At 34.8% G+C, this 15397-nt stretch overlaps 3 protein-coding genes across 4 annotated transcripts in view; all 3 read right to left on the bottom strand.

Moving 5' to 3' along the window:
• LOC137491238 (uncharacterized) overlaps positions 1-15397 on the bottom strand; it is a 1025816-nt gene that overhangs the window by 576724 nt on the left and 433695 nt on the right. The window lies entirely within an intron of this gene.
• LOC101886704 (uncharacterized) overlaps positions 1-15397 on the bottom strand; it is an 847011-nt gene that overhangs the window by 397919 nt on the left and 433695 nt on the right. The gene's annotated exons all lie outside the window — the stretch shown is intronic.
• LOC137489469 (uncharacterized) overlaps positions 1-15397 on the bottom strand; it is a 53502-nt gene that overhangs the window by 37128 nt on the left and 977 nt on the right. Inside the window, exon 3 of one of the 2 annotated variants that reach the window (XM_073947748.1) lies at positions 5277-7039. The exons of the other annotated variant lie outside the window; for it this stretch is intronic. Coding sequence (XP_073803849.1) covers positions 6381-7039 — 659 coding nt within the window. The 3' untranslated portion in view covers positions 5277-6380. Of the gene's footprint in view, positions 1-5276; positions 7040-15397 lie in introns of those variants that run through there. 2 annotated transcript variants of the gene reach the window in all.

Raw genomic sequence — 15397 nt, 5'->3', positions numbered from 1 at the left:
GTTAAGTAATTACGGAGGTATCTTTTCTGTTTCCACTTCTCATTAATTAAATTAATACCTGCAACTAAGCATAAAATCTATTGCATGAGGGCCTTCTTCCAGATTTATAACAAAACATTTATCAGAACTAATTTCAGACAAATAGATTTCTCTATTTATTGACTTTCCAACTTGATTGCTACAATACAAGCATTTTGTTAACTCTTCATTATAGTAATTGGAGAGTCTGAATTAATAAGTTCAAGGGTGAAGATCCCAACTAAATCAGCCCCTCACTCCATTACGGTGACACAAAAAACACCTTAATTTCTGTTGGATCTCAATGAGAATAGTATGGAAGTCAAATCAGTCAGTAATAAGTGTGTGTCTGCTGTTGTTTGTGGAGTTGTTTAATGATCCTCTGCTGAGACTGAAGCTGTTTTATTTTATTTGATTTTATTTAATGTTGTAACTCAAGTCACTGTTTGTGTTTCTTGTTTATTTTCTTCAGTAATTGTGATTATAAACAGCAGGTGGTCATCAGTGTCTGAATTCACTCATTAGTGTTCATTAAAACTGTCAGGTGAACTATATTAGTTAACTAGTGTATGAAATAGTGAACAAGGACACAAAGTGTGATTTTAAACACAGACTTCAAAACATCGAATCTGAACTCTATTAGCTCACAGTTTTCTGCTGTTGGTTACTTTCTTGAAAACAAAAATGTTACCCAGAAAGCACTGTTTTTAACAGAATATTACTGTTTTAGTGAAAAAACATTATTTTACCGTAAAATCTGACCGTTTTTTAACAGCAATTTTTTACAGTGTACCATTATTTTGGTATCCTGAATTCAATGAAGAGCACTTTGGAGGCAAACAAATGTGGATTGGCTAATGGCTTATGCTTAGAGCTCCAAGCAAATGTGGATGGGTTGCCAGTATTTAAAAGTTCATCCACCCAATTCTGGCCCATTCTTGGAGTCATCAAAAACCTCCCTCTGCATCACCCATTTGTAATTGGGCTTTTCTGTGGCACTAGCAAGCCAGCAAGCCTTCCCGAATACCTGGAAGATTTTGTGGCTGAAACTTTAATGTTGGAGAAAGGATTTTCATTTCAGGGAATATCAATGAGGCTCAAACTGTGCTCAATGGTCTGTGATGCTCCCGCCCGAGCTTTTTTGAAAAATATAAAAGGGCACACAGGCTACTCGGGGTGTGAGAAATGTACGCAGGAAGGCAAATATTTGAGCAATAGGGTGATATTCCCTGAAACAAATGCCCCCGTTCGCACTGATGAAGATTTTCGGGAAATGATAGATGAAGAACATCATCTAGGATATTCTCCTCTTCTAGCCATCTGTTTAGACCTTGTCTGTTTGGGGGTGATGAGGTGACTCTTGTACCTGTGGCTCAAGGGTCAACTGGTTTGCAGGCTCTCAGGTTTGCAGGTGGATATGCTTTCTGAAAAGCTGTCAAAGATCAGAAAAAATGTGCCAGTTGAGTTTGCACGAAGACCAAGATCTTTGAATGAGGTAGGCTGATGGAAAGCCTCTGAACTCCGCCAGTTCCTTCTTTACACCGGTCCTGTGCTCCTAAAAGACTTCCTACACACAGCTTTATATCAACATTTCCTACTGCTGTTTACGGGAGTGTTCATACTGTCGAACAAAGCACTGCTTGAGTTAACAGACTATGCAAATGATGCACTTGTGTTGTTTGTTCACCACTTTGGAAAGCTGTATGGACACATGCACATCTCTTACAATGTGCACAACCTTGTGCACCTTGCACAAGATGTGAAGGTTCATGGAAATCTGGATTCCTTTAGTGCTTTCAAATTTGAAAATTACGTGCAAAAACTGAAAAGGCTTGTTAGGAAACCAGAATTTCCATGCTGCCAAATTGTAAAGAGGCTTGCAGAGCGAGAGGCAATCCAAATGGAAAAAGAGGAAAGTTTGGGTGTAAGAAAAAAACACATGTCTGGAAAATTACCATCATTGTTTCAGTGTGCGCAACAGTACAGCCAATACACCACAGAGCCCTTCACCCTCAAACTGGACGAAGCCAACAGCAATGTCTATATTCAGGGAAAGGTGGCGAAGATCAGAAATATAATTGCTGAAAAAGAGGAGGTGTACTTGGTCTACTCCACATTTGCACATCAAGGCCCCTTCTTTGACTACCCCACATCTTCCTCTACATTTGGGATTTACTTGGTGGATGGCCTCTTGGACACAACACAGCACTGCAGCATTGAACTGGTGGAATGGAAAGTTTTCCTCATGTCCCATGGGAGAAGATTTGTTGCTGTACCTCTAATACACACAAATGAAAAAAATATAGAATTTAAACTTTATCCAACTACACACCAGAACTTTGTCAACCCCTTGCAATCGCCCATCTCTCAACTTATCTCTTGACTCTCTCAACAGTCATAAACTATATACATTGCCCAGCATAAATGAGTACATCGCTTACAGGTCCCTTTTTTAATTAATACTTTCATTACATTTAAATACTAATGAGGTGAATTTAAAAATAAAACTTCCATATTTCTAAAAGTAATATGTTATTTCTATTTTTTGTTTATTATTTAAATAGAATTTATTTTTATTTTTCCCTTACACATACATTAGGTTGTATTGATTTTTGCACTGAAACCTTAATTAATTTGTAGACTGTGTATATACACAAATAACTTATAGATCTTAAAAATGTCTTAAACAATTTTATACATCACACAAAAGCATGAAAGCATTGTGATCAGTGGCGCCGCTGGCCACCACCAGCCCTCTGACAAGATGGGCCCTTATGAATCGTCCTAACCCCCCACCCCCCATGATCATTATATTTCTTTGCATCTGCACTCACACAACAGTGTTACTTGATAGCATTGAATAACTTTTTTTTTTTTTGTGGAGGAATTAAGTGGTATTAAAGTTACCTACTTTTTGTGTTTGTGCTGTACACCACTGCTAAATTTAACCTACATTTGATGGGTGGGCTTGTCAACCTTATTTCGTGGTGTTCTAACAAACTAGCAGTAAAGATATGTGTACATTTGTTACATTTTTCAGTACCAAAGCTAAACCGCATATAACTAACAAAATAATACAAAAAAAATGTTATAATTTCAACAAATTAAAACAAAAATCAGTACACCCCAATATATATATATATATATATATATATATATATATATATATACACACAGTTTAAGTCAGAATTATTTGCCCTCTTCGAATTTTTTTCTTCTTTTTTTAAATATTTTCCAAATTATGTTTTACAGAGCAAGGACATTTTCACAGTATGTCTGATAATATTTTTTCTTCTGGAGAAAGTCTTAATTGTTTCATTTCTGCTAGAATAAAAGCAGTTTTAAATTTTTAAACACTTTTTTAGGGACAAAATTATTAGCCCCTTTAAGCTATTTTTTTTCTCGACTGTCTACAGAACAAACCATTGTTATACAATAATTTGTCTAATTACCCTAACCTGCCTAGTTACCCTAATTAATATAGGTAAGCCTTTAAATGTCACTTTAAGCTGTATAGAAGTGTTTTAAAATATCTAGTAAAATATTACATACTGTCATCATGGCAAAGATAAAAAAATCCATTATTAGAAATGAGTTTTTAAAACTATTATGTTTATAAATGTGTTGAAAAAAATTGCTCTCCGTTAAACAGAAATTGGGGGGAAAATAAACAAGTAGTCTAATAATTCAGGGGGGGGGCTAGTAATTCTGACTTTAACTGTATATATTTCTATTCTTAAAGATGTTAGGTGACCCCCCTCTTATTTTAATGAATTATATATATATATATATATATATATATATATATATATCTATATATATATATATAGAGAGAGAGAGAGAGAGAGAGAGAGAGAGAGAGAGAGAGAAAGAGAGAGAGAGAGAGATGGACATAGCTCATGGGGGTTAGCTTGACCAATGTGAAGGACAAAAACTTTTATCAGTTTTTTTTTGTACATGCTGAATATTTAACAATATTTAACAAAATAATACCAAAATCCACACCGTAAAAAAAAAACAGAAAAAGAATAATAATTATATTAATAAAACAAATGAAAAAGAGGCTACATTAATATTTGCAAAAGAATTGTTGGAGTGTATTCATAGTTCTGGTTGCTTTTCATCCTAAACGTCCTTTAAGGGTTCAATATCAATAATCATCAATATATATTGCGATAGTTTTTTTTTTCAATAACGATGATATGAGTTTTAAACCCATTTCCAGTATTTCGATATACATTTGCATACGTATGTTTTATTTATATATATATATATATATATATATATATATATATATATATATATATATATATATATATATATATATGTATATAATAAAACATACGTATGTAAATGTATATCGAAATACCGGAAATGGGTTTAAAACTCATATCATCGTTATTGAAAAAAAAAACTATCGCAATATATATTGATACCTAATTATTGTCCAGCCCAACAACAACACTTTAACTACATGATATAAGTGATGCAAAACAAAACCATAAGGTTAAAGAGTCAGTGAGATGGCAGGTCTTGCTATGAGGACTCCTGAGTAGCCACAAGCATCCTGGGGTAGCCAACACAACAACTTTTATACACCCAATGATGAGTAATGCAGGCATCCAATCAGGATTTACCACATACTCCAATCTGGAGTCTTGGGATCATCACAGTGTATTAATATTGTAAACTTAATACCCGTCACTCTGCCTACATCATAAAACATTCATCAAGTTTGTATTCTACTCAAAAAAGTAAATGTAGTAAACTAGAAAGAATCTTGGATCTAAAAGTAAAGAAACTTTACTAATAAAAGCTGCAACACAGGACAATTGAATGGCCTTTTTAAACTTTAGGCCCTGGTATACTGGAAACTAAACGTCCTGGAGCTCCACCCTCTTTGATGTGCGGTGTCTTCCCAGTGATTTGTTTCTCATTCAGGGAGTCAAACAGAGAACACCATCCAAAACAAAAGTAGCTACATCAGGGGTGGCCAATCCTGTTCCTGGAGATCTACCTTTCTGCAGATTTCAGTTGCAACCCTAAACACACCAGTCTGTAATTATCAAGTGGATTTCAGGTCCTAATTAATTGGTTCAGGTGGGTTTGATCAGGGTAGGAGCTAAACTGTACAGGAAGGTAGATCTCCAGGAACAGGATTGAGCACCCCTGAGCCACATGAATACACTGGAGAGTAGAGTACAGATGTATCCGCACCAGTACAATCACTTGCAAAGAGATTTTAAGCCACAGAGGTGCTGTTTGCCAGATGTTTATGAAACTGTTCTTCTCTCATTCACCATTACTGTGTTTACGGTAAACGCGAGAAGCGAAACACATTTACAACCCCACCTACTGCAGTGTAGGAGTGTTGGAAAACAGTATATCGTCACTCAGCCTTTTCAAACATTATTCAGACATGAAACATCCTGTGCACATGAGAAAATGTTTTGCTGCATTCATGTCATGTGTGCAACTTTTTGTTCAAGTGTTTCTTAAGCTGCGCCAAATGAGCAAAACACTGTAGACACTGATCAGATCAGTACGGTTTCTCTCCAGTGTGAATCCTCTTTTCTGTTTGCAGATGGGTTAACTGATTAAACCTCTTGTCACAGTGCGAACACTTGTACGTTCTCTTCAGTGTGAATTGTCTGGTGCAGTTTCAATTTTGGTACTGTAACAAAAGTCTTCTCACACTTAAGCATATATCGTTTTTCACACCAGTGTGGATCTTCATGAGTTCTTTAAGGTTTGCTGATTGGATGAAACTCTTCACACACTGAGTTCATGTGTATGGTTTCTCTCCAGTGTGGGTCTTCATGTGTTTATTAAGGTATTTGTACACCAGTACAAAGTTAGTTGTCAAATAAATTATAAAGGAAGATTATTTTGAGTTTAAGTTATTTAATCATCGTTTCTGAAGACTGCAGAGTGATGCATGAAAAAATGACTTTAAATTTTTTTAAAGCATGTTGTGATATATGTTAAAATGTGCCCCCAAAAGTACAAGTGACCCCTGCCTGCAAATATTCAAAAGGAAATACATTAATCCAATTCAAATATATAAATTATAAAATGACGTTTACTTTAAACTTTAATTATACTGTTCGTTAAAATTATTTTAAAAGAGTGTCAAATAAAAAAGATTTCTAGAGTTACCATAAATGTGGCTTAAGGGTATTGGTTCAGGCTCCGTTTTGGCAACAGTATTATTTTAAAAGTATCGATTAAGGACCGGTATCGAAACTAACCCAAATGATACCCAACCCTAGCGATTGGTCCATATTTTGAATTTCTGCCCATAGAGTTCGTGTTTTGATCTACGATTGGTCTTACACAGTCAAGTGATGTGATTTCGCAGGTCAGAGTTCACCAATCTTGTACTTTGCAAGGCAGTGAACTGCGAAACTTGACGCACAAACTTGCGTTTCCGGTCTAAAGCATTTGCGTGCATATGAATGGAAGTCTACGGGGAGAAAAGTGCATGTGAATGGTTTCTCTCCAGTGTGGATCCTCATGTGGTGATTAAGGGATGATGAGCGGCTGAAACTCTTCCTACACTGAGTGCATATGAATGGTTTCTGTCCAGTGTGGATCCTCATGTGGTGATTAAGGTTTGATGAGCGGCTGAAACTTTTCCCACACTGAGTGCATGCAAATGGTTTCTCTCCAGTGTGGATCATCATGTGTTGTTTAAGGTGTGATGAGCAGCTGAAACTCTTCCCACACTGAGTGCATGTGAATGGTTTCTCTCCAGTGTGGATCCTCATGTGTTCATTAAGGTGTGATGAGCGGATGAAACTCTTCCCACACTGAGTGCATGCAAATGGTTTCTCTCCAGTGTGGATCATCATGTGAATCTTAAGATTGTCTTTTCTTCCTAAACTTTTTCCACACTGAGTGCAGGTGAAACGATTCTTATTTCTCCTTTTCAAAATATCATCAGTCTCTAAATGAGTTTTTTCCTCAATTTTGACATGATGTTCCTCATCTTTACTCCCCTTATTCTCTTCAATTATGTCTGAAATAAATAAATAAAATATCAGTCTTAAACTCTCATCAATAAACTCTCATCAAAAGCTGAAAAGTGAAAAGACACTGGAAACATTGACTAAACACACTCAGTGATTTTGCTGCACATTAAATGTAAAATGAATCAGATCATATTTTGTTTGGTCCATTAACATGTACACATTTAAGCAGATTCAATTCAATGAACTTCATGAATTGAAATGGCCATTACAGTTTAAAAGAAAGAATGGTGTTACCTTCAGACAGAATGAAAATTTAATTAGAGGTGTTCCCATATTTAACTCTTCTTTAAAATGCCCAGAAATATAAATTGCTCTGATAATCAGTGTCAGCTTTGCACATGACTTTGTAGTTCTGACTTTATTTACATTGTCATACTTTTCTCATGTGGGCAGTCGGTGGAATCTGTGCAATATATTATGCAAATAAATTTAATTTTGATAAATAAAATTATTCTCAAAAGTCACATTATTGTATGTGCTGTGAAGAACAGCCACAATCAAGCCACTGTAAGTATATTTATGTTAAAGATAATATGTGCAATTTATATATTATTATAAAATTAATAATGTTTTGTTTAGGTACATTGATACAGCTACTATCTTCTTATGATACAAACACAGATTAAATAGATCTGATCATGTAAATATTTGTACTAACCATGCTGCACATTTTTATTAACTTACAAAAACTTACATCTGCTCCCCTGTGTAAAAGACTTTTTTTTTGCTCGAAACTGGATCAAAAAATCATCAAGAAGCAGTGTGTAAAATTGAAACTATTGACACTCAACCTTTAGCAGTTGTGCAATTAACAATGTTTTTTTTTCTTCTTATGTTCCTGCTCCCAGCTGTTTCTACCATTTACTGATGGTAAAAAATAGTAACTGAAGTGACCTTTAACTAGTATTTTGCACTTTAAAAAATATATTTTGTTTATTCAATTAAGATATTTTTCAGGGTCTTAATATGTATTCTTTAATTATATATATATATTCTTATGTAAAAGGTTCACATTTATGCAACCCATAGTTAATAAATTGGTTATTTCCATACTTACTGTTGCTGACTTTTGTTCTCAGTTTGATCTAGCCGTTCATAAATTCCACTCAACGAAACTGGTAAAAGAAAAGTATTCTTGATTTGTGCTGATATCGGATTTGCATTGGTTCGTACTGAAGGCTGCAATATCGGTATTGTATCAGAAGTTAAAATGTTGTATCGGGACATCCCTATTGATTATCCCTATTTGCGTCTCAATAAAATTATAAAAAAGCACATTAAAGACTATACACAAAATAAGACATTCACAAAGGTGTATCTTCTGGAAAAACACCAATTGACGGACGCTGCTTTTGGTTTTTAAAGAATCAAGCAGTTAAAAAAAATCTAATTTGCAGAAGAGAAATTTAAAAAAAATTGCAAAAAGAAAAAATTAAACATCTGGACTGTTAAAAAATTCTACTTAATATATTCTTTCGACTCCAATACAACAGTTAAGTTAATTATTAATGACGGAGTGTAAAGCTTGCGTGCTTCAGCAGAGCGTCCTGCTGTTTTATGAATGAGGAGACGGAGAGAATGCGCAGTTTAGTTTCACCTCAAGATATTGAAATAAAAACTAACACTGAACTGCTCATCACGCTCAGAGTTCAACTAAAATGTACAATTGTTGTTAGTCGCACCCGCGGGAAGCACAATGAACCTAACAAGCCATTCTTTAAATTTGATATTCTTGAAGTATGTGAAAAAACTTCAGTTGCTTTTTCATGTTTGTCGCGACACTCTGCTTTATAACTTATTACTTTTATTACAATATTTACACTTAGCTTTGTCATCGTTTTTCACCACATGTAGCCACTCTGTTGAGCACATCTTGCGCTCCATCTCTAAACAAATGTTTAAACTATTACTGAAGGTGCTCTCCAGCGACAAAGTTTCTGGCAGAGTAGCAAGTGGAAAAATGTGCATGCAGAAATTAGACAAGAGAAATCAAAATTTAAATTATATATCAACTGTGGGATTCTTAGCATCTAATCACTGCCCGTTTTATTACAAGGTATTTTTTTTTATAGTTGTGGCTGTAATCATTTGGATTAAATTACCCTCAAAATCCTGCTCATTTAAGGCATCATTTTCAGCAAATTATGATATAATAAAATAAATGAAGTAGCCTACCCAGTATAAAATAACAGTAGCAGACCTAACTTTATAGCTATAGCTCGGCAAAGTCAGCACGGGTATAAAAACAGGTGGTTTTATTCCCGATGAGAATATTTATTGTTGTCAGACTTCACTTTTACATAAATACACCTGAGTTAATCAATCAAAACTCGCAGCTAATCAGAACAGCCTGTGCGTGTAGCATCTCGTCAGATCATACGGAACTGACAGCCAAAATCTGAGGTAAATCTTAAATGAAGCAAGACAAGAGTGCCTGACTCTCTTGCGTGTGTAGTTACAATAGCAACCCAACATTCTCCTCAGAATTTCCAACAAGCTTACTTTAATAAGCAATTAATGCAGGTAACAAACATGAAGTACAATTGTGGTGGAGCTATGAGACGAATGCATTGAGTGACTGTCAGGAGGCATGGCTATGCAGGACGATGGTGTGTGTAAACTCGCTTTCAGAAAAGAGAGACAGAAAGCACTTACTGCTGTGGGGCTGCCTCTGATAAAAACAAAAAAAAAAAAACTCTTAAATAATGTAAAGAGGTTTAGAAAGCACAGCTGATATTGCTTTTTGATCCTGTGGGAAAGCAATAATGAACCGGTTAAAATATTTCTGAATAATATGTTGAAAAACTACGTTTTGACAAAACTTTAACCCACTTTGGAACAAACAATCAGGGCTGAAGCCCAACAACCTCCCGTGCCACTCCTGATCAGGTATAAACACCAACCTATTTGTTGTTCAGAGTCTTCATTTTTAATTTTGCAGGGTTCTGGATCAATCATGTTTTTGCTGTCCTTCAATAAACATTTTACTGGAGCCTGATGGGAATATTCCAGTGTTTATAGCTGAACTGGAGGAGAAGACAATTATTCTAATGATATGCTGTGGCTAAAATGAGAATAGTGATTTTTTTGCCTAAAATAAAGATCAAGATTTTCTCACGATTCTGCAGATGTAAAATAAAAGTTATGAGTGCATGGGCTATTATTATTGTTATTCTCAAACATGCCGTAAAGCGCTTTGTGTAGCTGTACTGTTGGTTAAAATACTACATTTTGTATAGACTTTTTTTTGGGAAAATGTACTTCTACTACAATACATTACTAATAAATTTTTAATACAGTCAATTTAATGTAAACTTAAAATTACCACACTCAAAATCAATTTAAGTGTTAGTGATAATAATGCAGTGACATTAAGTGTACTTAAGTACAACTTTTGGAAAAAATGTACTTTTACTACAGTACATTACTAATAGATTTTTTCTATATTAACTTATTTTAAACTTAAGATTAGTATGTAAACAGTGTACTAAAAATCAACTAATGTTTAAAGCATTTAAAGCACACTTGAAAAACACACTAGTAAAAGTTTTTTGGATGTTTTTTCTTTAGTGTACTTAATTGTAGTACACTAAAAATTTATTCAAGTATTACTGGTATTTAGTAGGGGTGTAACGATACACAAAAGGCATGGTTCGGTTCGGTTCACGGTTTTGGAGCCACGGTTCGGTTCGGTATGGTTCGGTTTCTGTTTGCTGTGGGGTTAGGGTTGATGTCATGTTAACAGCAATGCTAAGGGACAATTCACTTAATAACAAGAACATCTTAACTTTTTCTTTATTAACTTTGTCATCGGATTTTTGGTACAGTCAGGATACCCGAGTAAACAACTAGAATTAAATAAATACCTCCAATATAGACTAGTCAGAAAAAAACTATTCTCTGTAGTGCAGCCATCTTAACTAAGTAAACTAAAATTAAATAAATAACTGCAGTGTAGACTAGTGAAAGATCTTCTTCAAAAACACCATAATATCCACATTCTCCGATGAGAGGCTTGATCTCTGTGCAGACACAGACGCTCATTTTTGATTATCTATGGTTTCATTTAGATAGATAGGTTTCCGTTTAAATTAATGAAAAATATACATATAATGTGTTTGTAAAGTGTTTTTTCATGACATATTCACCAGTAAAATACATTGCGGTTGTGTCTGAAACTAATGTTAGGGTTGTAGCCGGCTGTATGTTTGCCTCCCGTTCTCTCTCTCTCTCTCTCTCTCTATGCCGGTCATTTATGCACTGTAGGTCCGCCTTAACGACAGCTGCTGCCTGTCATTTGTGTAGGTCCGCCTTTTTGACAGCTGATTGGTCAGGAGACCGATCTATCATCATTTGGCGACGCATCGCGGGAATGTAAAAAGCTTGTTAGGAAGAGCGGGAGAGAGAGCGCTTTTTCCTTTGATCTCGTTTTTCGTGTATTTTTCTGACATGATTATGATTTTCGTTTATTTTGCTTAACTTTCGTTTGGGTAAAATTATTTTGCATTACTTTTGCCCACTTTAAGAAATTTTGTGAGGTTTGTACATTTTTAATTCAATTGATTTGTATATTATCCGCTCCTTCCCGACAATATAGCTGTATCTCCTCAAGTTCACTCTTAGTGTAAGGTGGATAGGGAAAATGTCATACGATTTCCATTTTGCAAACACGTAGAAAATGTATTGTTAAAGACATCAGGTAAGAGGTGAAGGTCATCTTTGTTTATTTTATTCAGTATAGGGAAGAATGCGGCGCTCGGTGCTGAAGACCTTTTTTTTCTTTTCATCAGTTTTAGCGAGGTAAGAGGGGTTATTCATGAGTTAGAATTGTTTTATTATATTTATTTCTTTTGTTTGTCTTCACTATCACCCCCTTGCTCGAGATTAACTAATTTTTGTTTGATACTTTTGTATGAATTTGTTACTTTATTATATTATTTTTTTAGTGTAAATATTTCTGTTTTTTTGTATATTTGGGCATTATTCTGGTTTTACTTTTGTACATTAAATCAATTTTGTTGGCAGTTCTGTTGCTTACACCCTCACATTGTGAAATTACCACACTTTTTAAATGTTTTTCCTTACAAGTAAGTTTCGTGAAACTTGAGACAGACAGGCGTGCGCTTTGTCTAAGACACGAATTCTATTTCTGTACTCCACTGGAAAACCAAAATGTTTCCACACAGATGACTTAAATGTGTCTGGGGGATCTGCAATCTCAGTACTATGTGAAGCAGCCGTCCTGCGTCCAGTAGTAACGAGTGTGATGCTTACTCAAGTCACATGACATAACATGCACTAAAATACTAACTTTAGAATATAATATTTAGAACAAATCCTCATCATTACTAAAACAATTTAATCAAATATGATATTAAAGATGTGTTTAAATTGGTTCAATTAGTTAGAGACAAGTGACGTCAACCTCAACAATGGGCAGCAGGGGGCGTGAGAGTACCGCGGTACGCCATGAGAGTTTCGCGATACGTATCGTGGTTGGTGTATCGCGATATTTCGGTTCGGTTTTAATATCGTTACACCCTTAGTATTTAGTATACTTCTGTCAAGTGTACTAAAGTCCTACTGAAGTATAAACATACTTTTAATTAGTATATTTATAGTGTAAAACCATCAAATTTTTATTTAACACAAAAAAATAACAATGTACTAAAAATGTATTTGCGGGTATTTAACTGTATTTTAATTGCATTTAATTATATTTATGAGTTAATTATATTAATTATATTTTTTTTCACCTGGGTGAAGAAAGCATAATGAGAAACAGCTTCTGTTTTTAGGATCTAAAAATTCATCCTTTAAAAAAATCTCAAGCAAAAAGATTCCAATGACGCGCCTGCTGGTACGTGAAGAATGTGGTCAATACTGACGAACAGGGGCGGACTGGCCATCTGGCAGACCGGGCACTTTCCCGGTGGGCCGACGTAGTTTTTGGGCCGGGCTGATCATCGTCTTATGATCTGATCGGCCCATAAAAGGCTTAGCAGCCTATCGTTTTTTTTTTCTGCCTTATTAATTGACACTGCTGTGATCTGTGACTATCTGAAAGTAGATTTTTTTTTTCCCGGACAGACAGACCGGGCCGGCCCATGTGACACTCTGCAGCCCATTGGTTCTTTTCTGTATTGAGATTGGGCTGGCCCAATCACAAACTCCTATTTTGCACTCCATGTGAGCGTGCGTCGTCTGTGTGTATTTGTTAAAATAGTCGAGAGTCAGAGAGAAGAAACGCAAGGGAGGCGCAGAGAAATCGCAGGAAATACACCGGCGTTTCATTTAGTGAGTCTGAAAAGTTCTCCGTTCATTCTAGTACACGGCTAAAAACGCATATCACGTGCCTACACACATGCACACTCTCTGCCAAGAGCTGCAGCCAGTAGTTTAGCGGGTGAGCATAAACCCCAGGTGAGAGTATAGTGCATGTCAGACAGTTCATCTGCTGGATGATCTCATCTCACTATAGTTGTTAAACGTGATATTGAATTCATCTTGTCTCTAACAATTCTTATGTCTTTTGAATCACTTGTTCTCAGTTAACTGTTTTGGCTGAGTGCAAAAATATGCTAATGTATTAATTTATGTAACCACATACAGTGATTCTGCACATTGACTGATTGCTTACCTTTATCGTTTAAATTTAATGTTTGTTATACTGTTATAATGAAAGGAGGCAGTTATATTTAAGCCCTGTTTTGTTATAAATATGCAGAGTGAAGATGACGCTCATATAAATATGCAGCTACACAAGGCTGTTTGGTGTCTGTTAATCATAATATCAAAATGAAACAAATTTGACTTATTATGTTTTGATTGTTTAGATAGTGAAACAGCAAGCAGGATGAGGTGAAAGAGGTTATAAAGTACACTATTCCCTTTGAAGATTTACCCATGCATTAGCAGGCAGTTTTTGTTATGTTTATTATTGAATATAGGCTGAGTGAATAGTGTATTGAATAAGCTAAATTGGCTGTAGTGTATGAGTGTGTGTGAATGAGTGTGTATGGGTGATTTCCAATATTGGGTTGTGGCTGGAAAGGCATCTGCTGCATAAAACATGCTGGAATAGTTGGCAGTTCATTCCACTGCGGCAACCCCTGATAAATAAGGGACCAATGCAAAGAAAAATAAATGAATGAATAGAGTATTTTTTAGAACTCAACAAATATCTTTATGGACAATATACAGAAATTAAATTGAGATTAAAGTTTGTATTTATTTATTTATTTCATATATATGGCTTTTGTGTTTTATAGAATATGAGTTGATAAATATATTGGACGTGCATAGATGGATAGCATTTTGATTGAATTTAGTGGGCCGCTCTGGCCCAAAATGCCAGGGCCGATTTTTTGCCCCAGTCCAGCCCTGCTGACGAACGTCACACTCAGATGTTTGCATATCATCAGCATGCTGTAATCAATTTCTTACGCAGCAAAAGTCATTTTTAGACTAGTTTGTTGGCCAGTTGTAGTCAGTGCATTGCTAAACGTTATTGTTTCACTATATTTGTTCATTTTGTATCACATTGTCCCACAACAACATCATATAGTTTAGAATACTGGACAATGTTTTATAATCATTAATTATTTTAGTGTCCATTTCATTTAGCATATTTCAAATTGGGGGCATCCACGTTTTCTGACATACTTTAAACCAGGGTTTCTGCAGGTGTCACCAAGTTAAATTTAGGACTTTTAAGTACAATTTCAATATGAATGAAATTTTAGACTCATAAAGGTCTAAAGGCCAAAGAATTTTTCAGATGGCCCAGATAGAAAATTTAAATATTTTAGATATTTCTTAGCAAAAGATCTTAATTATTGTGTAAAAATAAGCAAGCTTTATTTGTATCCACACACTTTTTTTTCCAACATAAACTTTATTTAAAATAAAAAACAAATCAACAAATGCTTTTAAAGTTTTAAAAACTATAATTAAATAAATTTATGGAGCACGTTTAAATGTTATTGTAAGGAAAATGATTAAAGCATTATAATAAATAGAGTTAAAATGACCTTTTTGAATAAAAAGTTGAAAGTTTTATGGAGATGGATTGTTGGTGATTGTATGGGTTTTGACCAGATTGGGTAACAAAACATGAACAAAGGAAAATGAAGACTTGTCTATAAAAGATTTAAGACCTACAACAAAATATTTCAGTAAATTTAAGACTTTTTAAGGCCTGAAATTTGGATTTTGGAATTCAAGACATTTTAAGACTCCGCAGAAGCCCTGTTTAAACACAATAGCGCTGGTAATTAGTTATTAAAATAATCATTTAATTCTAGATACTATCTGTGAGAACTAGTAACAACTACTAGAAACAA

Source organism: Danio rerio, chromosome 4 (genome assembly GCF_049306965.1).
Source record: "Danio rerio strain Tuebingen ecotype United States chromosome 4, GRCz12tu, whole genome shotgun sequence".
In the NCBI taxonomy this organism is placed as follows: Eukaryota; Metazoa; Chordata; class Actinopteri; order Cypriniformes; family Danionidae; genus Danio; species Danio rerio.
Note: the sequence above shows the minus strand (reverse complement) of the source record. Positions and strands in the feature narration are given on the sequence as shown.